Source organism: Quercus robur, chromosome 4, assembly GCF_932294415.1.
Source record: "Quercus robur chromosome 4, dhQueRobu3.1, whole genome shotgun sequence".
Classification (NCBI taxonomy): Eukaryota; Viridiplantae; Streptophyta; class Magnoliopsida; order Fagales; family Fagaceae; genus Quercus; species Quercus robur.
In genome coordinates, this window is record NC_065537.1 from 64,580,625 (window position 1) to 64,608,141 (window position 27,517).

The following is a 27,517-nucleotide window of genomic DNA, read 5'->3' on the forward strand; positions in this document are numbered from 1 at the left end:
TATATATAGTAAGGATATCTTGAAACATTTGAAAAGTGAACTCCAAAAAATACTATTCCAATTATTAAAAGTATAAATAATATTATTGATAATAAAATTTTCAAAATCGATGTGACTTCACATTAATTTCTAAGTCTTCAACCATAGGAATTTCTACTTCCCCCAGCCAAACTCCCTTTACCAATACTACATAGGGATTTGTTAATTGTTATGCAGAATTGTAAGGTTGGGTTTTTTTTTGACTTACTGATCCATCCAAAATTGAAAATCAAATGACTATATGTATTTGACATTTTTCTCATCTGCGGTTTGAGATTGAGACCCAAAGTAAAAAGTTTGGAATTTTAAGATTTTTATATCGTTGCATGATTGCATTTAGTTCAACCTAAACAAATGGATTTATAAAAATAAAATAAAGGACCACTGGCATTCAATTTGCAATTATTGTGAGTTTTCATAACAAAAAAGTCAATGACAAGAGACTTATAATATTAATGGTAAAGGACCACTGGCTCCCTCACGTGATTGAGTTATAGGTTGACCTTAAACTCAACCTAAACAATAATCTTTAATCATGTCAATGTTTTAGGATTTTTTCAATTCATGATTAATGACACATACCAATCACTTGGTACCACACTGAGTGGTACTTATAGATGCATACTTTATTATCAAAGTGCATGTAATAATGTATTATATATGTAGTCCTACAGTCTAAGCTGCGGCGGATTAGGTTTGGGGCCACAGCTAATCTAAACTTATTAGGCCAAGTGTTATATAGAGAGGTGCCATCTAATTAATTATTTATTAGATCTGGTTAACAAATGGTTTTTTTTTTTTTTTAATTACAAAGTTAATGGCCACTCTTAAAGTATTTATTAATTTTTATAGGATTATAAAAAAAATCAATTATTTTTTTCTTTTTCCATAAGAAATTTCTAAAAATATTTTATAAACCAATATTTTTAAAGCATCTGTTAACTTTTCACTTATTTATTAAACAAAAGTTTAAGTACAATTTTTTAAATGTCCTAGATAGAAGTTTAATTTTTAAATTTAACTAAAATCCTAATATAGAATGCTTATTGCTAATAAATCATGGGAAAACATTGCTCAGTTATGAAATCTGGGAGAAATTGTAACTACACCATAGTTAAGGAGAAAATATAATTTGCATGGAAAAAAAAGAATAAAAAAAAGAAACACAAAATCATTCAGTCATACTCATAAGAACATATGATGTCCTAATATAAATCTATTGTGGTATTCAATACTAAAAAACACCGACGCTATTAGCCCAAGTTTATGTCATGGCCCCACTAGAAAAAGGTGATACCTCTCATTATAAGAAGGTCCAAATTTTTATAATAAAAATTGTTTTAAAACCTAGACCAATAAAATACTAGCCCAAAATGAGAGAGGTTGAAGATATGGCTAAAATGATAAATAAAACTCAAAAAGTTAGTTTTTCCATCTCTACACCCTATAAGGTTGGTCAAAATATGACATAAAACAAAAGAATTTAACATAAAACAATATTTTAACGGATACACAACCCATTTACTATAATAGCTTGAGACTATCATTTTTGAAAACTAATATCTCGTTAACACCAGTGACCCTAATCTCTCGTATAACAACACACCAAAATACTTTCTTTATCTCGCTGAAAATATAAAATTGAATTGGGTTGCAATTGTAATGATCATAACTGACAATCCTCTTTTTAAATAATATGTTTTATTTTTATCAGTTTAAATAATATGTTTACAGTTACCATTTATAGTAATTTACTATTTTCTTGGTAAATGTGAGTCCAATGAATAAGACAGGTCAGATTAAATATTTTCACTTACCAACAAAGTGAGTAACTAGCCCAATAATGCAAACAAATATTTTATTTACTAACTTATGCTTTTACAATATATATTAGTAAATTATTTTTAAAAACTTTTTATAACAAAATAAAAAAATAATTATCTATTTTGACAATTTTTTTAATTTTTCATAAGTATTCTTTAAAATAGATGATTAATATATATCCTAAAGGACCCATATTTTATACACAGAGAACTTACAAGTTATAGGCTCTGTGGCAATTGAAGAATGGTGATGGGAATGGTAGCGAGAGTAAAGATAATGGTGGTGCAGTGCTCTGTGGAGCCAATAATAGAGAAACTCTACAGGACCAGAATGTAGAAGAATCGTCATAATTACTCCATCTGTCCTCCACAATGGTAGGTTCTCTGCCTGAGTCAATGTCTTACTTCCTAGGTAGAACAAGGCTCCACTTAACAATATTTGGTCATCCCTAACCAAATAGCCAAATATATTTGTAAGGAAAAATAAAAATAAAACACACCAAATTTATAATTTCTACGTATACAAGTGTGTTTGTGTACATGCATGTATGTGTGTATGTATATATCTGTATTAATTTATAAATACTGACCAATTGCTTTCTCTGTCAACTTGCTCAAACTCGATACTCTTGTCAACGATCGAGTTCTTGCCTTTGGCAGTCCAGTAACGAGAGAGACTAATCCATATTTGGTTGTGAAGCATCCTCCATAGTAGAAATGGAAATATGAGGAAGAGGGAAAGGGACCTTTCACTCTTATCCTTAACTATGAATGAGTAGGTGCTATGAATGGCCCAAGGGGCTAGGATCACGTACTTTGAAAAAAAAAAAAAAAAAGCACGTTAAACAACAAAGATTTGGCTAAAGCGGAAACCAAAAGTTTGGATTAACAACAACAACAACAATAATAATAATACAAGGCAGAAATGTTTATATTCCTACTTTCATTTTTTTGATAAACTTATATGCCCACTTAGAAAGACTATTTAAAAAGACCTATTCATATCATATCAATATATCATGTAATTCATGAGGCTGTCCTAATCAATTAAATACATATTTTTTTAATGTTATACTTATTGAACATGTTTGGTTCTAAAAGTTTATAATAATTGGCAAACCGTGAACACAAACTTGTTTAGGTATAGATCTTAAAGTCTATAAGATATATTAGACAATATTCAAGGTGCTACAAGTCAGAATATAAGAAAATGGAAACTGCAGGTTTAGGATTTCGAAACATGCAAGGTTCAACCGATTAAGACACAGGTTCTACAGAAATTAATTTCGGCCCAACAGTTGATTAAGCCCATTAAGTGATTTGGGTTGCAAATTTATTTCACATAGCATTTAAAGGAAATCATAAGGAACATTTTGTTAAGACTTTGAAGGTGCCCTTGCGAGATTTAAAATGTACCGTGTCTTCTCCTTTCAAAATCACTACCGGAAATTATTCTCATACCATTAGAACCGGTAGATCTAAAGTTGTTGCTACAAGATCAACAACTGCTAATGATCTGAAACCTTTGAGTGAGATCTCAAAGTCACAAACGAGGAGTTAGTGTTCAGCAAATTCAAGATAGAAGAATCTGTAGAGTCGAAATTGAATGTGGTCGTGTCTGTAAGTTCTACACAAGGTAGCTTTAGATTTAGGGTTTAAATCTATTGTAATCTTCCATTCGATTACAGTGAATTTATTTACTTTGAGAATAATTAGGTTTAATCCTCCCTAGATTTTTATCTTGAAACGGTTGGTTTCATTGGTTTCCCTTAGTCATCATATTACTGTTTTCTTTATCTTTCCGCACCAAGTAATATGTTTGCATATGTTTATCCTAGATATCATAATTAACCTAAATAAATACTTGACTAATTGATTAGGTTAAGTTAATATGTTTTTTTAAGGGGTCTAAACAAACAAACATAACATAACACCAACAACGCCCCCCCGCCCCCAACAACAACAACAACAACAACAACAACAACACACATAAAATGTAAGACAAACATTTTTAAACTTAAAAGCTTTAGTACACTTGACAAGAATTGAGATTGCATTGAATCCGTCTTGTCACTTTTAATGGGTATCATTCAATACATAAAAAACCATTTTCTAACTTTTGCTCTTAAGAAGCTGTGTTGAGAAACTGCCTAATAAAAAAGAGAAAATTTAACCCAAATTAAAAATAGGGAAGAGTCCAAATTAAAAATAGGGAAGAGTGCGGGTGTGTGTCTATATATATATATATATATATATATATATAATATTGTCTTCCTAGCTTTCATAGGTTGGTAGCAGATAGTTCTATATCAGAGAATATTTGTTCATCCACCGTGCATGGATGAAATAGTAAGGTGTTTAACCCTGCGGCACAGTTATTTCAAACACTTACCAACCTCACCATTATACGGCCCATTCTTCATATGCCCCATTTTAGTGCATTTTTTCAAACAATATCCAAAAACTTAAAAAATAACTGTACAAACAAGCGTTTACAACCTAAACTCAAGTCACAGATTGTGTGTGTGTGTGTGTGTGAGAGAGAGAGAGAGAGAGAGAGAGCATTGGCTTATATAAGAACACCACCTTAAATCTTCCAAGAGGCGTCCATGGCCAGTCTGTGAGAATTCCTGGTTTAGTAGCCATATAGAAAACTATCAAATACAAATACAAATATAGAACTTTCTCTTGCAGATGCATATATCAACCTTATGCCATGTCTGTTATATATTTATATATACACTACTTTCATCATGATACACTTAGGCTCACAGTTACTTGTCCAAGTCAGTACGGATCTGATGCATGCCACGTAGCCAACTGGACTTCTATACAAATTAAAGTATGGGGTGACATGTACACGTGGATACTTATTATTCACCTCGATCTTTGATCTTTTGATATTGATCAGCAACTACCTTCTCACCGCCTTTACGAACCTCATTTATTCCTTACTTAAACGTGGCATCATAAAGTGTCAACTAGTGAGATTGTCACTCTCAAAATTTATGTCTATTTATCACAGCAGTCTTCACAATTTTTATCATAATTTATCCATGCAGCATGTTATTAATAGTAGGTTTATGTGATTCCACAATACTACCCGTCATAATTTATTACTTAACAAGTTATCAAGTTATCATTTATTCTTTACTTAAATAGTGACATTGTAAAGTGTCCTCTAGTAAGATTACTAATTTCAAAATGCTTGTCTATTTACCAAAGTAATTTTCACAAATTTTATCACAATTTATTCACATGACGAGTTGTCAATAGTTGGTCCATGTGGATTCACACAGTTCTACCATTCACAACTCATCACTTAATAGTTGTGACAGTTGTGACACCAACATATTGACTTAGGGTCTGATTGAAATCCTCTTATTTTGCTGAAACTAAAAACTTTTTACTGAAAGTATTGTACATGAAAGTAAAAGTTAACTGAAATAGTACAATGGAACTCATAAATAGTACCAAAAAGTACAATGAGACCTATAAATAATAGCAAAAATAAACTGAATAGTAAAATAAGCTGATTTTTATAAGCAGAGCCTAACACACACTTATTGTTCCACTTTTACTTATTGAAAGTTCAGTTTTCAAGTATAGAAACATAATTACTTCAAAAAAATTAGTTGGAGGTTTTGTGACTTTAATGTTGAGATAAACTGCACCACTTCAAATTGCTTTTCTATGTTAAACAATATCATAACTTTTTATAAAATTAATATTTTGAGAATTTTGTCATTGGGTTATGTATTATCTTTATTCTTAATATATGCACACTAAATATTAAATTAATCAAATGTTATTTACTATTTGATCTATAAATTTATATTCTAGCTATAATTTTAAAATTAGAAAATAGTTGAAATTTTAACAAAAATTATGTGGAGATAATTATTACTCTCTGATCATTTTCATATTTTGTAAGTAATGGAGAGTATAAAATTAATATGTAATCCAATGGTTGATTTGTCAAAATAATCATTTAATAAAAAACTATGAAGTACTATAATAACACAAACAGGTACTTCATTTCTCAAAAAAAAAAAAAAAAAAAGTATAACTTAAACGTAACTCATATATATGTATTTATGTTTGTTTATTTTAATGAATTCACCGTTAAATTAAATTTTACCCTTTTTTTGTGTACCCCAAATTTGTTATAAAAAAATTAAAGACAAAAATTATTTGAATTAGAAAAAAATTTAAGTACAGTTTTTTATGTGTTGTTCTAATTATATTTAACCATTAGATTAAAGAACCAAGTTCAATGTTTGTAAACGAATTTGGGGTACACAAGAAAAGGGGAAGTGGATGCACTACGAAAAATAAGCTTATTTGCGATGGTCAAAGTTCGTCGCAAAAGCACAAAAAGCCGTCGCAAATTCGTATTACCAACGGCAAAAAGCTGTCGACGTCTGTCGGCAAAAGCCTTGTCAGTAATACTATATTGCCGACAAGGCTGTCGCTAACACTTATTTTCAACAGCAAAACTTCGTCATAAGTAATTAATAATTGCCATCGCAAATTCAACTTCATACGAGGAAGTTGGACGACCAAATAGAGTTTGCGACGAACTAAGACTATCGTTATTGTATTTTTTTCGACAACTAAAAGTCATCGTAAATACTTGCCTTGTCATCAAAAGTAGAACTTCAAACGAGGAAGTTGGTCGACCAAATACCTTTTGTGATGAACAATGACCGTCATTATTGTATTTTTTCGACGACTAAAAGTCATTGTAAATACCTAGTTTTTCATCGAAAATATAACATCAATGCAACCAATTTCTTTTTTTTGACATACTTTAGCCGTTATTAAAAACCATTTATCTCGTCACTCATACATTATTTGCAAAAAAATAGCTCCATTGAAAAAAAAATTATGATATTTTTATTTTATTTGATAATATCAAATATTTCTGTATATGGAATAATTAATATATAAATTACAAACACAAATCCATAATTGTTCATAAAAGTTTCTCCATTCAAATAACAAACACAAATCCATAATTGTTCAAAACTAATAAGTGCATTAAAAATGAAAATATTAAAAGGTCTACAAAATAGCATGTTGTTCAATAATACACGAAGGCTATATTATATCCTTTACTAAACTTGAAAGCATAAATATTGGAAGATCAATTATCATCGGAGTCAGTGTGGTCCTCATCTAAGAGTCATCTTCCTCCTCATAGTCATCTTGTGTCATTGTTTACATTATGATCTCCTCCTCTACCATTGGTCTGCAATATTTTAAATTAAACTAAATAAATATATAAGAACATTGTAGTGTTCTAGTTAACGAGAATTTAAAAGAATACATCTACCACCAATAACCATATTAATAGTACATCTCCATCACCCTTAACAATATATCCATCACCACAACAAGTCACATGAAATCACATATGTACCAACAATAGCAATTAATTGAAAATTATAATGAGCAAATTTATCACTTATTTCGACAACCTAAATAAAATAGCAAAAAAAAAATTAATGTTGATTATACTGAGAAAATATTTATGTGTAGAAGTTGCTTGCATATAATTAAAGCCCATCAATTTCAAAACATTTTTTATAATAAAAGCTATCACCTCTTTCAATTGATTGATTGTTCCTTCCAATAACCACTTATCATAGCATAAGTTAATTTATAGAAAATATTGGAAAAAAAATTTAGAACTTTGGTATTTTTCATTTTTAATATAAATATAAATAAAATAATATAACTTTAGAGATGGTTATATATACACGTGTGTGTGTGTCTGAACTACATGTATTCTTTAGTCTAATATGATCTATCAATATATATTGAATATAAATAATAAAAGAATAATATAATCACCAATCCTATTATATAACTATAAGCTACTTTTGTCTTTACTTGGAACTTTACTAACAAAGAAGAGGCAAACTCAAACAGGGCAAACTCTAAAAGGCTAAAACACAAATTGAACAAAGCACTATTATCAAGTGAAAAACACTTCCCATGAATCAACAGATTGGTTGAGGCCACCAATACACACAAACATTACACTATGGGCTAGTACCAAACTATCAAGAACTTTGCCTACAATACTAGATGATATATTATGAAAGAGGTATATCTAAACCAAACCAAAAATTTAGATAAATGAAATAAACAAGCAAATAAATTTACTAAACCACAATACATTAACCAAAAAAAAAAAAATCCAAAGATAAGGATCTAAGAAGACCAACCTTTTGGGTTTGATTATGATTGGGAGAAAGAGAGAGAATGAACAGTAGATGGAGATAAGGGGTTTTTTTTTTTTTTTTTTTTTTTTTTTTTTTTTTTTAGTGAAATAGGTGTGTTAATTTAATGAGGGGGCAAGGGAGGGCAGGGGATTGAAAAGAAAAAAAAAAGAGGTGGGGGCGCTTGTTTTTTAGTGAATAGTGAAATAGGGGTGTTAATTTAGTGAGGGGGCAAGGAGGGCAAGGGATTGAAAAGAAAAAAAAAAAAAGGTGAGGGCGCTTGTTTTTTAGTGAATAGTGAAATAGGTGTGTTAATTTAGTGAGTGGGCAAGGGAGGGCAGGAGATTGAAAAAAAAAAAAAAAAAAAAAAAGAAGAAGAAGGTGGGGCCACTTCTTTTTTAGTGAAAGGGAGAGGGAGAGTGCTAGGGAGCTAGGGTTTTGTCTTTTCCTCTCTTCTTTTATTTTTTATTTTTTTTATTTTTACTAAAAGATAAAAAAGATATTGTGGGGTTTTCTTTTTTATAAAAAAAAATAATAATAATAAGGCATGGTTGGGTTTGTTTTAAATCAATATAAATTTATTTATTTATTTATTTTTATAACAAAACTATTTGTTTCATTTATGACAACCACGCCACTTTTTTTTTTTTTTTGGTTGTTGTCACTTTGAAATATCACTTATTATTATTATTATTATTATTATTAATAATAAAAGATAGAAACACTATGAAATCTCACTTCTTGCAATTATTTTTTTTTTTTTTACATCAAGATTTCTTTTTTGATAAAAGAAGATAGATTGTTTATTTATTCAATATCTCAATTTAAAATAGGAAGAGAGATGAGAGACATTCTTCACATCGTCCAAAGCTTGAATGTGAATGTGACTTGTGGATGATTTAAGAAATGAAGATGTAGATGTAGTGAAGGGATTACTTACTATGTACCCACAATTTTGGAATTGGAAGTGTTTCTTCTTCTACTCCATGTGAATAGTAAAGTAATTTAGGTAGGAGCTAATAAGAATGTAACATGGGTTGTTGTTGTCGATGTATAAAGTCAAAACAATAATATTGGTGAAAGCAATGGTTGATTTTGAATCACAACAGCTATTGTTGAATAATAATGGCAGCTGGTTCTTCTGCAGTGGCGTACATGATAAATTTTCTCGATTTGGCAAGCTAAGGAGGGAGGCTATGTGTTAAGTTAATGGGTAGGGTTTTCTAGGGTTGGGTTTTGTACTTGAGTTGTGGATGGTGCTTTAATGGGTGTTTTGAGGAATCTATTATTTTATGTAACAATTGCAGCATCCCCTTATATACTCAATCTTATGTTTGTTGGAGAGGAAAAAAATTGTATAGGCAAGCATGTACATATTTGTATGAACAAATATATTAATCTCAAGAGTCACAATCTTACTCAAATACCAATTTACTATTTATTCTTTATAAAAAAAAAAAAAAAAAAATCCTACCTAGGCAAAATCATCCACCAAGCAGGTTTATTATGTGCATGAAGCACCATGTTATGCTATTAATTATCAATCACAACTACACACCAACAATTAGTATGCATTAGCTGCGCATAGCGTCTCTCTCACAATGTGTGAATCTCACATGTCTCACATGTAGATAGATATTACATGCAAAGATTACACAATAGGTAAGGAGTTATGGAAGCACCGGCTTTTGAGGATGAGAAAATGGCATCATTGTGCCTTGCAACTTTGCAAGTGCACGTGAGTGCTAACTAAGAAAAAAATGGTTCCTACTCAAGAATTTTACAGTACAAATTTTTTGTATGTAACATATTAATCTAACCTTAACCAGAAATATAAGATATTATTTTATTTTTATATTTTTTAACAATAAATAAATGGTTAAAATTACTTAAGGATGATTAAAAATATATATAGTAAAATATAGAACCCAATTTTATTTATAATTTTTAATAATAAATAAACACTTAAGAATATATAAGAATGATTTAAAAAAATTTATATTGTAAAATTTGTAATCCGAATTTTTTTACATCAGTTAGATTAAAATTCTGTTCCAAAACAGTATTGTTTTCATACTTAACCACAAAAGTGCAACGAAAATTAAAAGGACTAAATTGCCTATATTTAAATATTTAAAAAAAAAAAGAAAAAAAGAGAGATATCAAATTGACCAAATTAAAAACTAAAGGATCAAATTGATAAATTTTTTAAACTTTAAGAACCAAATTACAGTAGTTTATCCATTGAATCAGATTGGCAAATCAAGAAATCATTCAAACTTTAACTGGAAAAAAAGTAAGAGATAATTAAAATATATATATATATATATATATTTCTTTAGATTCATTAATTAAATTCAACTACATGATATATTGACCAATGCAACAAAAAAAATTATCTTTTTCCATAACAATTAAGTTCAATTGCAATTGGCAGAGAATTGTAAAATACAACTGTTAGTTCGTTTAGACCCCCCTAGACTCAGATTGTTTAACCTATTTAATTAACCAAGTTGATACTTAGGTTGATTTTTCAAATCTAGGTTAAACACAAACAATCATATTACTTAGTGCGGAAAAATAAAGAAGGCAAGCAATATGGTGACGCAAAAAAAACCAATGAAACCAATAGTTTCAATGTAAAAAATCTGGGGAGGATTTAACCTAATCAATCCTCAAGACAACAAATTCACTATGATAGAATGGAAGTTTTACAGTAGAACTTCTCCCTAAAATCTAAAGCTACCTATTGTAGTACTTACTCACATGATTACGTGCAACTCTGAATAAACGAACTCTTCTATTTGAATTGCTGAATACAAACACCCACATTTGTGACTTTGAAATCCCACTCAAAGGTTTAAATCTTCAGCTATGTATGATCTTGTAGTAGCAACTTTAGATCTACCAGTTCTAATAATGTGGAGATGGAATTCCAATAGTGACTTTGAAAGAAGGGAACAAATTCAATGATAGATCTCAAAAGAGCACCTCCAAAGTCTTAACAAAACTTGCTTTAGAGTTTCTTTTATATACTAGGAGTATTAGATTTGAAACCCTAATCACTTAATGGGCTTAATGAGTTGTTGGGCCAAAATTAAAATCTGCAAAAACTCATCTCGATCGGTTGAGCCTTCTTCTCGATTGCTCGAACTTGGCATGTTTTGAATTCCTAAACCTGCAACTTCCTTATTCTTGTATTCTAACTTGCAACACCTTGAACATTGTCTAATTATACCAATAGACTAAGGAATCTATATCTAGATAAGTTTGTGTTCATGGTTTGCCAATTGTTCTATGCTTTTAGAATCTAACAATCTCTCCCTTTTGTAATCTGTGACAAAACTTACATACAAAATGAAATGCTGAAATACAAGAACATCCCTATTACAATAAAATGCCCAAATACATCACAAATTGCAATCTGATACTTCTAACCTAAAAGTTACAAGAAGAGGGAGAAGTTCTTGATTGGAATGTACTTGTCTTTCCTAAAACATTCAAAAGAGCACATTAACTCATGTGTAGAAATAAAGACAGATAAACAACAAATAACAAATATGCAATAACAACAAATAACAAATATGCGAATTAACTCTCCCCCTAAGTTAGATACATAAACAACTTTTATTTTCTCCCCCTTTCAAAAACAATTTCATCTCCCCTTAAATAAAATAGTTAGAAAACCTTTTAAACAGGGTTCCCAAATTTCATATATTTCTCCCCCCTTTTGTCATGTATTGACAAAGACAACTCAATCAAAAGGTACACACAATAAACATATGCAGACACAACAAATATCAAGAGAAAATAGAGAATCAAGGAACCATAAAACATAAGCTCTATAGAAAATAGAGGCAACTCCCCCTATGAAAAGCAACAACTACCAACATGAACAACACAGGTTTTAAAAACAGCTTTCTCCCCCAATAAAAATAGGAGAAACAAAACAAGTTTTGGGAAAAACGTTTTTGGGGAAATTTAGGAGGTAGGGAAAACTAAAAAGACACAAATCTAACTTAAAAAAATAAGTTGAGGATTCACATGAATACAAATATTCTCTCTTTCAATATATGCAAACTTGACACTATGTGACCCATAAACAGATGCATGCAAACACTCCAAGCACAATTAGTTAAGACTACACAAAATAAATCTCAAAGATACAAAAAAAATTCTGAATGCAATGTGTTTTTCATGTGTCAAGGTGTTTTGAAAACTCAAACCAATCTCAATAGTAGAGAAAATATTTGCACATTTGTTATCAACCATATCTCTCAAGAAAATATTCCCAATTTTTAACAGTTTACACATCAAGAAAAACATGAACAAGTAGACAAATAAAAGTGGACAGAAGGGTTAATAATATCACTCTCAATCTTTAACTGTTGTTTTTTATGAATGTGAGATGTGTTTCAAGGCTACGTAAAGAGGTACTTTTTGTACTTACCTTACCTAAAAACTAGAAAGGTCCTAAAATGATAATAATTGTGAAATAATTTGTGAAATAATTACCCCACTACAGTCCACATGCATGCCAGTAACTAAGGATGTGAACTGCGTTCAACATCATTCTATTTAATAGTATTTGTTAGTGTATAGCTTAGACTAGTTTAGCCCATTGGGCTTAGCCCAGTATACTGTACTTGTAGTTTACTCCTTTTACTTGTACTGCACACATATCTAGCCTATATAAGGCTCTCTATTGTACATTATTATATACACATCAATATACAAACTATTTAGTTTTTCTCACACTTTATATTCTTAACATGGTATCAGAGCCATTCCTCTGACTTTCTGGTTCCTGTGGACATCTCCGGCGTTCTTCCGCTGCCCTCGCCTTCATCCAGTAGCCACTGACAGAAGCGAGTCACCGCCGTCACGCCCACAGTCCCAGCAACTCTCGGATCTCATTGTTCTGCTCATCCAACTGTCAAAGCAAAGGCATTGAGTGACAGAACAGACAATCCCGAGCAAAACCCAACCAAGAACGGCCAGAAAATACTTCACACGCGCCGCCACGCGCCTCCCGAAGTTTCTGCCTCAACGAACACGCGCTCCACGCGCCTCCACGCGCCACCAACGCGCCGCCACTCTCACTCACGCGCTCCCACGCGCCAGACCAGCTGTCTCCCACGCGCCCCACGCGTCACACGCGCCACACGCGCCAGCTGCCATTCGCGAACTGCCACGTCAGCCCTAGTGTGACGTCACACTGCCACGTCAGCACACGTCAGCCGTTGACTTGACCAGCTCTGACCGTTGACCGTTGACTTCGACAGTTGACTTTGACCGTTGACCAAGTCATAAATTTTCAACCGGACCTGTCTTGCTCAGTTTTTCGCGTAGATTCTGATTTTGGGCTCCGTTTCTGCATTTGAGGTATCTAAATCTCACTTTTTGATCATTTTCTTCATTATGGCTCAACAAAGTGAACGAGATATCATACGTCCTATCACCATCATGTTGGATGGTCCTACTAGCTATCATGCATGGTCTCAAAATATGACCGTCTTTCTCAAGGGTCGTAAACTGTGGAGATATGTGACTGGTTCAATTCCTAAGCCAGTACCAGACCCTAAGTCCAAAGCCACAGCTGCTGAAGAGTCTTCCAAGACTGCTGTTACAACAGACGATTATGAAGAACGTCTAGAGGAATGGGAGAGTATTCAGAGTAAGATCTTATCTTGGTTTATCAATACCTCTATTCCCTCCATTCATAATCTTCTTCCTCGTCTTGAAACTGCTGAGGCTGCTTGGAAATTTTTGGCCGATCGTTATAACTGCACTAATGATTCAAGTTTGGAGTTTCACATTGAATCAAAGCTTTATCAAATGCGCCAAGAGACAGGTCAGTCTATTTCTGATTTTTATTCTCAGACTTCTACTATGTGGGAACAACTCTCTGCTGCAGATCCTCCACTGGTGTGTTCTAAGGACATTGAGCTCTTTGTCAAATATCGGGATCGCCGTAGATTTATGCACTTCATGATGGGTTTACGTGAGGATTTTGAGCCTACTAGGGCTTCTCTACTTAGCCGGTCTCCTACTCCTTCTCTTGATGCTGCAGTAAAGGAGCTCATTTCTGAGGAGAATCGTCGGCCTACTTATCACATGACATCATCTGATCATGTATTGGCTACACCCTCACCACAGCCTCCCATTGTTGCATTCACTGCTCCTCCGCGAATAAACTCCGGGCGTCCCACCTCTCAGTCTTCCAAAGGTACTCACTGCAAGTTTTGCCGTGCCAGAGGCCATGACATCTCTGTTTGTCGTAAGCTACAGAAATTTGTGCAAGAGCAGAATAAAGCTTCTCTTCCTCAGGCAGCTGCTGTATGTCCTTCAGATCCATCGGTTCCTACAGGTCCATCTTTGGCTTCCTCACTTACTATGGCTGATATTGAGGCAGTTGTTCAACAGGTTTTATCCCGCACTTCCACTGCCCTTTCTGTCACCTCAGGTAAACAACCTTGGTTTTTTGATACTGCATGTTGTAACCATATGACTCCTGATGAATCCCAATTTTCTGATAAGGCACCCTTAGAACATCCAATCACCATTTACACTGCTGATGGAACTCCTATGCCTGTTAGTCATAAAGGAACAATCTCTTCTCCTTGTTTATCCCTTAGTGACACTTTTCATATTCCAAAGTTATCCCTCAATTTGCTTTCTGTTGGTCAACTTTGCGAATTAGGCGTAGATCTTCTATTTACTAATCATGGTGTGGATGTGTAGGATCCCCGGACGGGTCAAGTGCTTGGGACAGGCCGTAAGGTTGGTCGCATGTTTGAGGTTCATGACTTGAAGATTCCTTCACAAGTTGTTTCTGCAGCTGCTACCACTGCCACCTCCTCACCTGATCTATGGCATGCTCGTCTTGGTCATCCATCCTTATCTCGTCTTCAATTATTGGCTTCTCAAGGTCATTTAGGTTCAGTTCAGTTTCAAAAATTTGATTGTACTTCCTGTCATTTTGGCAAACAAACAAAACTGCCTTTTAATAAAAGTGACTCTTTTTCATTTGCCCCTTTTGATCTTATACATTCTGATATTTGGGGTCCTGCACCTGTTCCCACTGAGGGGGGATCTAAATATTTTGTCATATTTGTGGATGATTTTTCTCGGTATACTTGGATTTATCTGCTTCACCATAGGTCTGAACTTGTGTCTATTTACCAAACATTTCATAAAATGATTGAAACACAATTCAATCACACCGTTAAAGTCTTTCGATCAGATAATGCTCAAGAATATAATGATAAATCTTTTCTATCCTTTTTAGACAGACATGGTACTCTTCCTCAGCGGTCTTGTCCTTACACCTCTCAACAAAATGGTCGTGCAGAACGAAAACATCGTCACATTCTTGATGTTGTCCGCACCCTTCTCATTTCTGCCTCTCTTCCTGAGCGCTTTTGGGGTGAGGCCGCACTCACTGCTGTGCACACCATTAATCGTATTCCTTCACCAACTACACACAACAAATCGCCTTTTGAGCTTCTCTATGGTCAAACTCCTGACTACTCCTCTCTTCAGGTTTTTGGTTGTGCTTGCTTTGTCTCTCTTCCTCCTCATGAACGAACAAAGCTCCAACCTCGTACTCGTCTCTGTTGTTTCCTTGGTTATGGTGTGTCTCAAAAAGGGTTTCGCTGCTATGATCCCATTTCTCATCGCCTTCGTGTCTCCCGTCATGTTGAGTTTTGGGAACATCGTCCTTTCACGAGTCTTCAGCAGTTTCCTACATCTTCTTCCTCCGAGTCTCCCATTTTTACTGATCTTTTCCTCCCTCTCTATCCTGAACTTGTGGAGGATTCTTCAGCATCGACTGCCTCTCCAGACGACTCCTCTTCGGTTCTGTCTCCGGCATATGACCCGCCTGTCTTGGATCCTGTGGCACCACCCTCTCCTGAGTCTCCTATTGGTCCTGAACTTCGTCGTTCTACTCGGGTAAGCATTCCTCCCCCTTATCTCACTGATTATCATTGCTCTTTTGCTCTTGCCACTCTCTATGAACCTCACACCTATCGTGAGGCTCATACTGACCCTCTTTGGCAGCAAGCTATGAATGAAGAACTAGATGCCCTTCATAAGAATCACACTTGGGATATGGTTGATTTGCCTCATGGTCAGTCTGTAGTAGGTTGTAGGTGGGTTTACAAGATCAAGACCAAGGCTGATAGATCTGTTGAACGATACAAGGCTCGCCTAGTTGCCAAGGGCTTTACTCAGGAGTATGGTATTGACTATGAGGAAACATTTGCTCCTGTTGCTCGTCTTACATCTGTTAGATGTCTCATTGCTGTGGCTGCTGTTCGCCGTTGGCCTCTTTATCAAATGGATGTGAAGAATGCTTTCCTCAATGGAGACCTCCATGAAGAAGTGTACATGCAACCACCCCCTGGCTATCCACACTCAGGCAATCAAGTTTGCCGCCTTCGCCGTGCTCTTTATGGCCTCAAGCAGGCTCCTCGAGCTTGGTTTGAAAAGTTTAGCTCAGTTGTTGCTCAGCAGGGTTTCACTTCGAGTCCTCATGACACTGCTCTCTTTGTTCGATGATCCTCTGCTGGTATCACTCTTATTCTTCTTTATGTTGATGATATGATTATTACTGGAGATGATTCTGCAGGTATCTGGTCTCTTCAGAACTTCCTTAGTCAACATTTTGAGATGAAAGATCTAGGCACTCTCAGCTATTTTCTTGGGCTTGAGGTTACCTCATCCTCTGATGGATACTATCTTTCCCAAGCTAAATATGCTTCTGATCTTCTCTCCAAAGCCGGTGTCACTGATAACAAGACTGTTTCCACTCCTTTGGAATACAATGCAAAGCTCACACCCTTGGACGGTGAACCTATATCCGATACTACTCGCTATCGTCAGTTGGTTGGCAGTTTGATCTATCTCACTGTTACACGTCCGGATATTTCACATGCCGTGGGTATGGTTAGTAAGTTCATGGATGCACCTCGTTCTGTCCACTATGCTGCTGTTCTTCGGATTCTTCGATATGTCAAAGGCACACTTTATCATGGTCTGCATTACTCCTCTCGAGCTTCATGCTTATTCAGATGCTGACTGGGCAGGTGATCCGACTGATCGATGCTCTATCACAGGTTTCTGTTTCCTGTTAGGTACTTCTCTGGTCTCGTGGCGCAGCAAGAAGCAGGATGTGGTTTCCCGTTCCAGTACTGAGGCTGAGTATCATGCCCTTGCCGACACCACTTGTGAGCTTGTTTGGCTTCGCTGGCTCTTGGCTGACATGGATGCTCCACAGCCCACTGCCACTCCTCTTTATTGTGACAATCGTAGTGCTATCTACATTGCTCATAATGATGTTTTCCATGAACGCACTAAGCATATTGAGATCGACTGCCACATCACTCGCCAGCATCTTAAGAAAGGAAATCTCAAGTTATTCTCCATCTCCTCTGCTGACCAGCCTGCTGATATCTTTACCAAGACTCACCCGCCTGGTCGTCTTCGAGATCTTATATCCAAACTCCAGTTGGCTTCCTCCTTGCCACCTCGAGTTTGAGGGGGGATGTTAGTGTATAGCTTAGACTAGTTTAGCCCATTGGGCTTAGCCCAGTATACTGTACTTGTAGTTTACTCCTTTTACTTGTACTGCACACATATCTAGCCTATATAAGGCTCTCTATTGTACATTATAATATACACATCAATATACAAACTATTTAGTTTTTCTCACACTTTATATTCTTAACAGTATTTATCTTTTAACTGAAACTTTTATCCCCTGTTTTTTAGATTATCAAATACACGATCAGTTACCACTCTTTGTTGAACCCTAAAAACTTTCAGACTTACTGCTTGTTGATGACGTATCTCTCTCTCACACAAACGCATATTTTACCTTTTGGGTTCACTATTTTCAATTTTACAAGAAAAGAAAAAAAAAAAAAAAACTTCTCTTCCTTACTTTGGTGTTGCCGCAGAAGGAAGGCTTGTGTTTGGTAGAAAAAGCAAGTTCAGTGTATAATTCTTCAACCAATGTGAGTCGTTTTCTCACTTTCTCTCCTTCCTCTCTTTTTGTTTTAGGTTTGAAATTTTGCAATCTGATATCCCATTATATATCTACATTTACTTTATATATGTGTATATATATATATATATATTATTTAATGTTTTAAAATGGAGCAATGCTACATTAAAAAGTTCTATATATTTAACATTTTCTAAATTAGCATCCCAACTCACATTCGGGCATCACAATCTTCAAATTAATTTTTTGGTTTTAATAATATGATATGTTATTTTAGAAACATTGTGAAATTGTTGTGGATTTTTTGCCTATCACTCATTAATTATTCTCAAATTTGCCCTTCCCAAGACCGACTATTTGACTATTTGCCCTTCCCAGGTGAGTATTAAAGATTTTTTGCCTTGTCATTTTACTTTTCAACTTTAATAAAAACTAGTCATTAACTTGTGCAATGCACGAGAAAACTATCGAATATGAAATGTTAAAAACTTTTCATTAAACTCCCTACCACAAGGATATAAATTTACCAGAACACCAATTTTTAGTATGAAAACATAAATAACGATATTTAATGCATTGGGTAATAGCACGGGCCTTCAGAAGAAAACAATATGATTTAAAAAGTCAGAAATTTTAGTATAGGCAAGAGCAAGTACAATTGCTAAGGAAGGATTAAAGGTCCTATAAGAAACATTTTTTCCAATATTTGGGCTCAATGGTTGAGTACAAAGATGGTGACCTATTAGACAAAATTCTTCTCATTATAATCAACATCCTAAAGTAAATATTCAATCCAAAAATGTGTAACCAATGTTATATATTGAATTGTTGTATGGGGCAAAGATTAGAACAAACATATTCTTATAACCACGCCCATATAGCTTCTAAGTTCTAACTATTATGCTAAGGAACCAAACAATATTAGTAACCGAAAATGTATTATAATCTAGCATACTGATTTAAAAGTTACAATTTCAAACACAACCTTACTAAGAAAATTCCACTGGCATTCGAATATCACTTAGTTTAAGTAAAACTATAAAACTAATAAAACTAACATTTGGAATAGAGGGCTAAAGCGTATCTTTTGAATCTAGAACATTTCTTCCTTTAAAATATGCCTGAATTGTGAATGGTTTTTCTATAAATTATTCACACTTTATAATAATAATATTAAATTTAGTATGAACATTCAAGTATGAACAACCAAACAATTAAGCAAATTTCAAAACCAAATATAAATATATTAACATATAATATGGAACACTATTATAGATTTTATATTATATAATATTTACTTTTTTTGATAATCTTATATAATATTTACTTTGCACGACACATAGATGATTGATTCACCCATTACTCAACAACACAACACTACACGGTAAAGAAATTGCAACCACAAGATTTACTTTTTCTTTTATTGAAAATCAACAGACTCACAAATAAAACTCAACCTTGTTTAAATTACTAAATTATAGCAAATCAGCAATAAAGTTGTACAACACGCAGTTTAACAAAAGCAGTAAACAAAGTTCATAGTTTAGTATTAGTATAACTCTTTAATGTTCACAGGTTAAACCGACAGACAGAGACAAAGAGAGAAATACTACTGGTACTGCAATGAAGCCTAGAGTCAATGGACAACCACAGATTCGCAGCAAGGCAACTGGCAGCATGATGGCTTAAGTACTGAAATGGGAGATAAGATTGCATGAAGAAGAAGAAAAAGGAGATGGAGTGTGTTTGTGAGTTTGATTGGGAGCGTTATGATGGTATAATGATACTTACTTTTGGGTAGCGAATGCCTCTGGCACTCTGCACATATTATTGGGTGTGCAAATTGTAACGGTGTCTAGAGCCAATGGTGGTCAGTTCTTGAAGAAGAGGTTTAGGGTTTTATCGTGAGGCTAGAGAGAAGAAGGCTTTCAGTAATATAAGCAGGGTAGAAAATAACCATATGTCTCTAAATTAAAAAGAATTATATATAAAAAAAAAAAAAAAAGGTGACGTGGAAAATTGTGGAGCTAGCGGAGGTTTTGATTTTATATATATATATATACGATTACACGAGGCTTCTGAAGAGGCAGGAGAGTTCTTTTCTTCTAACTCTAGCTGTTTTGATTGGAGGAGTAACTGCTGGGCAAGATCCTTAAGTTCTTTGCTAGATTTCCCGGCAATCTGGATGGAATCTAGGCTGGATCGTGATCTTGTGCAATGAGCAATGGCTCTCTATATTGGAGGAGGAAAATCATCATGTAATTTGGAAATAATGTCAGTGGTTCTGAAACTATCCCACCATTTTACAAAGAATTCCCTATCTAGCAGATTCTGGTTGATTACATAATTCCACATGCTAATCCAGTGAATCTTGTACTTAACTGTCATGTGTCACCATCCATTGTTGCCAATCGTTATTTGGTGTCCACCATTCCAAAACCAAATTACCAAAGGCCCCAAGTACAACACAGCTATAGTTCTGCTTTAGCCACACCACCTCCCAAAGCAATTTCTCCATATACATTTGAAGAACCTTTTGGCCCAATAGTGCCCAAACAGTCTTCTTCTTATCTTCCTCCAAGAACAGGAAGAGCCTCTTACATCAAAAAACCTTTTGTTCAACACATCTCTTATATTGAGCCACACTTGGTTCACATAACAGATCCGCTAGCATTAGCAATGGAAGTACTGCCCAATGAATGACATTTTCTTCCCAAAAGCCCAGATATATATAAATATATTACCAACCCATTTGGAAATATTTTATGATTATCCTTGTTATTATTATATGAGAAGATATAATAAATTTTAAATCTAGTAGTAAAGTATGTTGTGGTACATCATCATGTGGTTGAAATCCCATATTTTTCTATCCACTATTTATCAATAATAAAAATATACAGTATATATAATGTTATGAAATTGATAATTATATGGTATAATGTATAAATAAAATAATATAGAGATTAATTTTATTTCAATATAGACTTATTGACTTATTGTTCAATTTTCAAGTATATGGAAACATAACTACTTCAAGAAAATTAGTTGGAGGTTTGTGCCTCCTTTTTGAGATAAATTACTCCATTCTATATTGGAAACCTATTTAAGAACACTCATATCAATAGGTTTATAATATAAAAATGTACAAAATTTACACATTTTTACCTAAAAATGATCCATGTCAGTGAGTTTATAACTATGTAAATTTACAAATTTGCTAAAGCACTAACAATATTCATTTTATAATTAGTTCTTAAATTTTTTTATTTATTTATGTATCCCAAGGATGAAAGAAGAGAGTGGGTGGTAATTGTTGTATGTAAAAAAAAAAAAATCAATAAAATTGATATATAATGAAATGTAGTGTAAAATTGATTATCTGATGTGGGGTGTTTTGAAAAGTGGATATACAAAATAGAAAAGTCAATTCTTATACTAAAATAGACCAAAATTTTTGCACAAGTTGATGCGAATTTTAAGAATTTTATCATTGGGTTACATATTCTTTTTATTCTTAATATGCAGACTAAACATTAAGTTAATCAAATCTTTTTTACTATTTGATCAATAATTTTATATTCTAATTAAAATTTTAAAATACTTGAAATTTTAACAAAAAATGGTGAGATAGTTATTAATCTTTGATTAGTTTGATATTTTGTAAGTAATGGAGAGTATAACATTAATATGTAATCCAATAGTTGATTTGTCAAAATACTTATTTAATAAAAAATTATGTAGTACTATAATAACACAAATAGGTACTTCAACCGTAACTTAAACGTAAACCATATATATATTACTTGTGTATTTTAATAAATTCGTCATTAGATTAAATTTCATCCTTTCTTGTGTACCCCAAATTTGTTCAAAATAAATATTAAAGGCTAAAATTATTTGAATTAGGAAAAAACTTAAGTATAGTTCTTTACATGTTATACTTTAGATATTGTAATTATATTTAACCATTCTATTTTAAGAACAAATGAGTTCCATAGGAAAATGTTGTGAATGCAGCACTTCATATCTTTTATTCTCTTGCTAGTACTTACTATGGACAAACTTGTAATAAGAAAATCACGTAGACCACAAGATTCTTTTTATTTATTTATCCAAAATGCATCTTCTTACTGACGTCCATAAAAATATATCCTAGAGCCGCCATTGTTGGAAATGTTTCTTTTTCAACTCTGTAGGGGGCGGTTTTGGGGCTCAGGCCCAACAGGCGGGTGGTTCTGGCCCAAAAGTCCCTCAACAATGAATTTGTAGAGAGTAGGTTACAGAATTAGGTCTTTGACAGAGGAAACGTAGTTATGAACAAGCCATGCAACCAGTTGGACGTAAGGATATTCCTCCAAGCTTTTGGAATAACAGTCCCTGGGGCTGTATCTTCTGCTTCTTGTCTCTAACTCCTTTCTCTTTTTCTCTCTTTTTCTTCTTCCCGCTTTTCCATTCCCTGGCCATGGGGATTTCCTTCTCTTATATAGCATCCTTCCTAAGATCACGACCCTACACTTGTCAACCATCTGGCCCTCTACTTGAGTGCCTGTCTCATAGGTCATCCTCCCTCTTTTTTGTGAGTTGCACTGGCCAAGATAATTCTGCGTTCCTGTCCTTTCCACATTAATGCGGCTGGAAAAGTAGTTCCTTAGCATTTAATGCGGTAGTTGTGGTTGCCCCCCTTCCTAAACGTCATGCACTATTCCTTCGTATTGGGTGATTTTTCGCCATGTATGGAGTGTGAATCGGACACCCACTTGGCGAGTCCGAGGAGGTACTCCTCCTCAGACACCCCTAAGCAGGCCCGGCCCAACATGGTTGGGATGGGATATCCTATGCCCATGCCTTTTCTTCTTGTCGTGGTTGGGCTTGGTACATGTGCTATGGCCCAACATCGGCTGACGGATTTTACCCCCACATATACATATATACATACACATATACACATATATATACGTATATATGTGCGTATATTACCTGTGTATTTTAATAAATTCATCATTAGATTAAATTTTACGCTTTCTTATGTACCCCAAATTTGTTCAAAATAAATATTAAAAGCTAAAATTATTTAAATTAGGGAAAAACTTAAGTATAGTTATTTACGTGTTATACCTTAGATATTGTAATTATATTTAACCATTCTATTTTAAGAACACACGAGTTCCATATTTTTTAAACTAATTTCTAGTAAACAAGAAAAAGAGAAACGGGGAACAATAGAGTAGGTGAATAGGTGACTGGTAGGTGGGTAGGTGCTGGTGTTGTTGATTGTGACTATGCAGATCTATTAATAATGTTGTGGGGTATCAGTGTAGAGTTTGGAAGTGTTTTTTCTTCTACTCTGTGGGCACAATAAAGAAATTTATGTAGGTGGGTTTTTGTTGTCCATGTATAAAGTCAAGCCGCGAGCCACCCCTGTTTATGAAAAACTGACTCTTCACATTCCATTCTCACTCCAGTATAAATACCCCTTATACCCACAAAAGAAAGAGAGCTTCCAGAGAGAATTTTGAAAGAGAAACCCTAGAGTAAAACAAGATTGATTCATCTACAAACTTTACATAAGAGTCTCTTCAAATTCCTCATCTCTCTTCCTCTACTTTGTTAAACCCTTGAGAGATCTTTTACCAAAACATTTTCTCACCATATCCATTACTGTGAGAGGGCTGTTTGGTGTTCTGAGAAGCAGTTAGGAAAGAACCAATCTACATTGGTTGATGCTATGGTCAAGTAGCGGAATCCGGGAAGTTAGAAAAGAAATAGGTTCAGCGCAACCTCATTGGAGCAAGAAACTTGGAGGGCTTAAGTGCATTGGGTAGATTCAGATTGGAGGGTCTATTGCTGTCTATGTATCCCAACTATATTTTCTAGTGGATTACTTACCGCTTGGAAGGCGGTGGAGAGGTTTTACACCGAGGGCTTCAGTTTCCTTTTTGATAACACATTGTGTGTTGTCTTTGTATTTGCATCTTCCTTCCCTTTTATCTTTGTCTTTTATTATCTATTGTGGGTTGTGATTTTAAATTGGCTTAGATTGTTTACCAATTCTGTTTTATAGCTTTTGTTCATTTTCCGCACACTAATTGTTTGTCATAAAGCTTGAATTGGTTATTTTGTTATTGGGGGTCTAAACGTTCAAGGGTGTTTTATACACTATTTGAACTTTCAAAATGATTTGATTTTCTCTATCTAAACTGACACACATTTAATATATATTCAATTTTTTTCCACATCCCTAAAAAAAGGTGAAATTTTTATTTTAAAATTTATCACATTAACGGGTGCTCTACAATAAGGTTTTCAGACCCGGATCGTTTATTGAACCGTAAAAGGGAGAGGTTCAAGGTTTTTGAGGTCGAACCGAGGTCGAACCGGAGTCGAATCGTGATGACGTTATAATTAATTTAATAATTAAGTAAAGCCTAAATATAGATATTGAATTTATAAAACTAGCAAAATTGACAATATATCTATATATATGAGGGAAATTTAATGATTTTCAAGCATATATTTAATAATTAAATAAGAAATTTAATAAAATAAAATAATAACCATGAAAACATTAAAATTTATGATTAATTTTTGAAGTAAAGTTGAATATCTTTGAAGGATTTTAATTTTAATTTTTTTTTAATTCCTTGTAAGAGATGGATAATTTAATTAAGTAGAATAAAATTGTAAAAAAAAAAAAATTGCTAAGGGGTTGGACCGCACGGTTCTCACCGGTTCTTGCGGTCCAACCCCGGTTTTAACGATTCATAGAATTAACAAAAAATCCGGTTCTTTAGACTTAAAAAACCGATATTCATCCCGGTTCCCAGTTTTCACGGTCCGACCTCCTGGTCCGGTCCGGTTCTGAAAACTATGCTCTACAACACCCAAGTATTAATATAGTCTATTCACCAAAATCAAACCCATCAAGCATTAATTTGATGTAATAGGCTAATAGCTCAGGCAGGTACATTTTCATATCTTATAGTAAGCTATTAGCATTTTGATTCAGTTGGAAGCAGCAAAGGCTGAAATCCATGTTGAAGACTTGCTTGCCAAACTTTCTCAATGTTGGACATTGTGTTACCGCACTCGTGTTCATTCCATCCTTCCAAAGCATGCACAATCCCAGCTATACGCCAAGCATTCATCACTCTTCTTGGAAACCAATTCTGCCACATATTCAAAACACAAACTCTTGTAAAAGAAGAAGAAAAAAAAAGTGTGCATGCTTTGCATTTGCATTGAAAGAAACATGTTCAATTATTACTAGACTACCCTAGTCTATTCCGCTGTTCAAGCGGCGATCGAATTTTATTTCCTTGCCGGTACCACCAAGTGACCCTTGGATTTGATACCTCAGAGCATCAACTGGCAGACCCCTCCCTACTCCTTTCTTAAACTCAACACTGATGGCAGTGCCCTAGACAACCCAGGTCTGACTGGCGCAGGGGGTGTTCTTCGAGATCACCAGGGCCAATGGATTGCAGGATTTTCTATGCATGTGGGCATTGCGACAAACAATATAGCTGAGTTGGAGGCAATGAGACAAGGACTGGTAATGGCATGGAATATGGAAGTAAAGCGCCTTCATCTGGAATTAGACTCCAAAGTGGTCCTAGACTAGCTAACAAGTTCAAATTTAAATTATCCCACTAATATATTGCCCTTGATCTGTGATTGCAGGAACCTTTTGGAGTGGGAATGGGAGGTGCACATGCATCACGAGTTCCGTGAAGCAAATGGATGTGTAGATGCGCTAGCTAAGCGAGGGACCCATCTCCGTAGTAGGATGACTGTTTATAGTAAATGTCCCAATTTTGTCTATGTACCATATGTAAGGGACTTGTCTGGCTTGGGGGAAATTCGGCTATGTAACCCCAGCACAGTTGTAAGTGTTGTATGAACTCTGTGTTTGTTTAAATAAAATCTCCCGCTTTTCCACCAAAAAAAAAATTATTACTAGACTACCCAAAATTAAAGTTTCTCTACCATTTTAGATAAAGTAGTGATAAATCCAAAATTAAGTTGAAGAGGAAAGAGCATCATTCTCCGTACTCCAGGAATAGCTAAAAATTACCCGAAGGACACATATATGTATGTTTTGTAGATGTAAAAACTTTGGTTTATTCATGTCTGGATTAGCTTAATTATGCTTACAAATACTAATTTTTTCCTCCAGCATTACCACCCAATGGAAGAAGTTAAATGGTCTCAAAGGTTTCATTTGAAGAAGTCTTTTCAATACCGACAAAGAAGCCTTTGTTTTCTATAAATTTAGGTATCAGGATTTTTTCCATTTAAAATTGATATATTTTATTATTCATATTAAATATTACAAATCTAAAAGTGTATTTAGGTGCTATATCATTAATATGGTACTCTATACATTGTCAAATCTAACAAATAAACTTTTAATCATGAAATACACTTCATTCACGTGAAACGGAGAGGCTCTTAGTTAGATCTGTTAGACATGAAATATATCATATACGATTTATTATAATACAAAGTGAATTGAAGAGGTTTCTCTTGAGCAATAGTGGTATTGGAAAATTCTAAAATTATTGCAAATTTTACAATTTAAAAAATATGCACAAACTAACTTGTTTAATGCAATAATAGTACTTGTAACAGTTTTACAAGTTGACCAACTTGTAAAAGTTAGATACTCTCGGAGTATAATAAAATAGTGTTTCCTCCTCTCACATTTATGGTGGACTCTACCATAAATTTAATGAGTGGATCATTCACCGTACTCCGAGAGTACATAAGAATTACTCCTCTATCCGTAACTACTATTTGATCATTAGTTTATACGCTTCATGATGTTAATATTGAAACTAGTTCAAACGTAATTATATTTTCCACTTTCCACAATACATGACATGCATGCCACTTTATTTGTTCTAACTTCTCTATATTCATGTAATGGCATCAATGAAGAGACCTTGGAAGGATTCTCTACTAACCTCACAAGAGTGCATATTCTCGAGAGACCTTGGAGTCACCATTGCTGGAGGGCTATGGTAGTAACAGTCTTTGCGCAATTTCTTTGGTGGGAATTGTGAGAAGGGAATAAACAATGTTCCTTTGGGCGCCTTTAACTGTTCTTCCTCATCCAATCCATCTCCCACTAACCAAATCTACAAAAATTCATAATGATTTTACTGTTTCTAAGGTTCAAAGTTGCTATATATTCTTTAATAACACAATATGAATATAATTGAACTAAAACAGTAAAAATTTCATAGACTTACCTTTTGAGAATAACTTACTGAAAATATCAAATTACTTTCAGAATTGGTGTTGAACGATTTGTTTAGCTTCAAAAACTCATCCTCTCGTATTGTAAGCACCTAAATTATGTTAGATTAAAAAGGAATTAGAACCTTGTTATGATTTTATTTATTTAT

At 33.9% G+C, this 27,517-nt stretch overlaps 2 protein-coding genes across 6 annotated transcripts in view; one reads left to right on the forward strand and one right to left on the reverse strand.

Annotated features, from left to right (window-relative positions):
* LOC126723358 (very-long-chain aldehyde decarbonylase CER1-like) overlaps nt 1–27,517 on the reverse strand; it is a 52,067-nt gene that overhangs the window by 11,530 nt on the left and 13,020 nt on the right. For 2 of the 5 annotated variants that reach the window (XM_050426717.1, XM_050426719.1), the window contains exons 8-10: nt 27,362–27,460; nt 27,074–27,247; nt 25,009–25,273 (exon numbers count right to left, since the gene is read on the reverse strand). In XM_050426717.1, coding sequence (XP_050282674.1) covers nt 25,097–25,273; nt 27,074–27,247; nt 27,362–27,460 — 450 coding nt within the window. In that variant the 3' untranslated portion in view covers nt 25,009–25,096. Of the gene's footprint in view, nt 1–2,078; nt 2,312–2,452; nt 2,677–4,254; nt 4,282–25,008; nt 25,274–27,073; nt 27,248–27,361; nt 27,461–27,517 lie in introns of those variants that run through there. The other 3 variants (XM_050426721.1, XM_050426718.1, XM_050426720.1) reach the window with 3 other exon arrangements.
* On the forward strand, nt 12,680–15,113 carry LOC126723360 (uncharacterized). Its single transcript, XM_050426724.1, has 2 exons — nt 12,680–14,558; nt 14,837–15,113. The coding sequence occupies exons 1-2, from the start codon at nt 13,514–13,516 to the stop codon at nt 14,872–14,874; spliced, it is 1,083 nt and encodes a 360-aa protein (XP_050282681.1). The 5' UTR covers nt 12,680–13,513; the 3' UTR covers nt 14,875–15,113.

What these genes read in the sequence shown, in the direction of transcription:
- LOC126723360 (XM_050426724.1), top strand. Translation starts at nt 13,514, where the DNA reads ATGGCTCAACAAAGTGAACGAGATATCATACGTCCTATCACCATCATG. An exon ending in TGCCCTTTCTGTCACCTCAG is followed by an intron (nt 14,559 to 14,836) that starts GTAAACAACCTT and finishes GTGGATGTGTAG; the next exon opens with GATCCCCGGACGGGTCAAGT.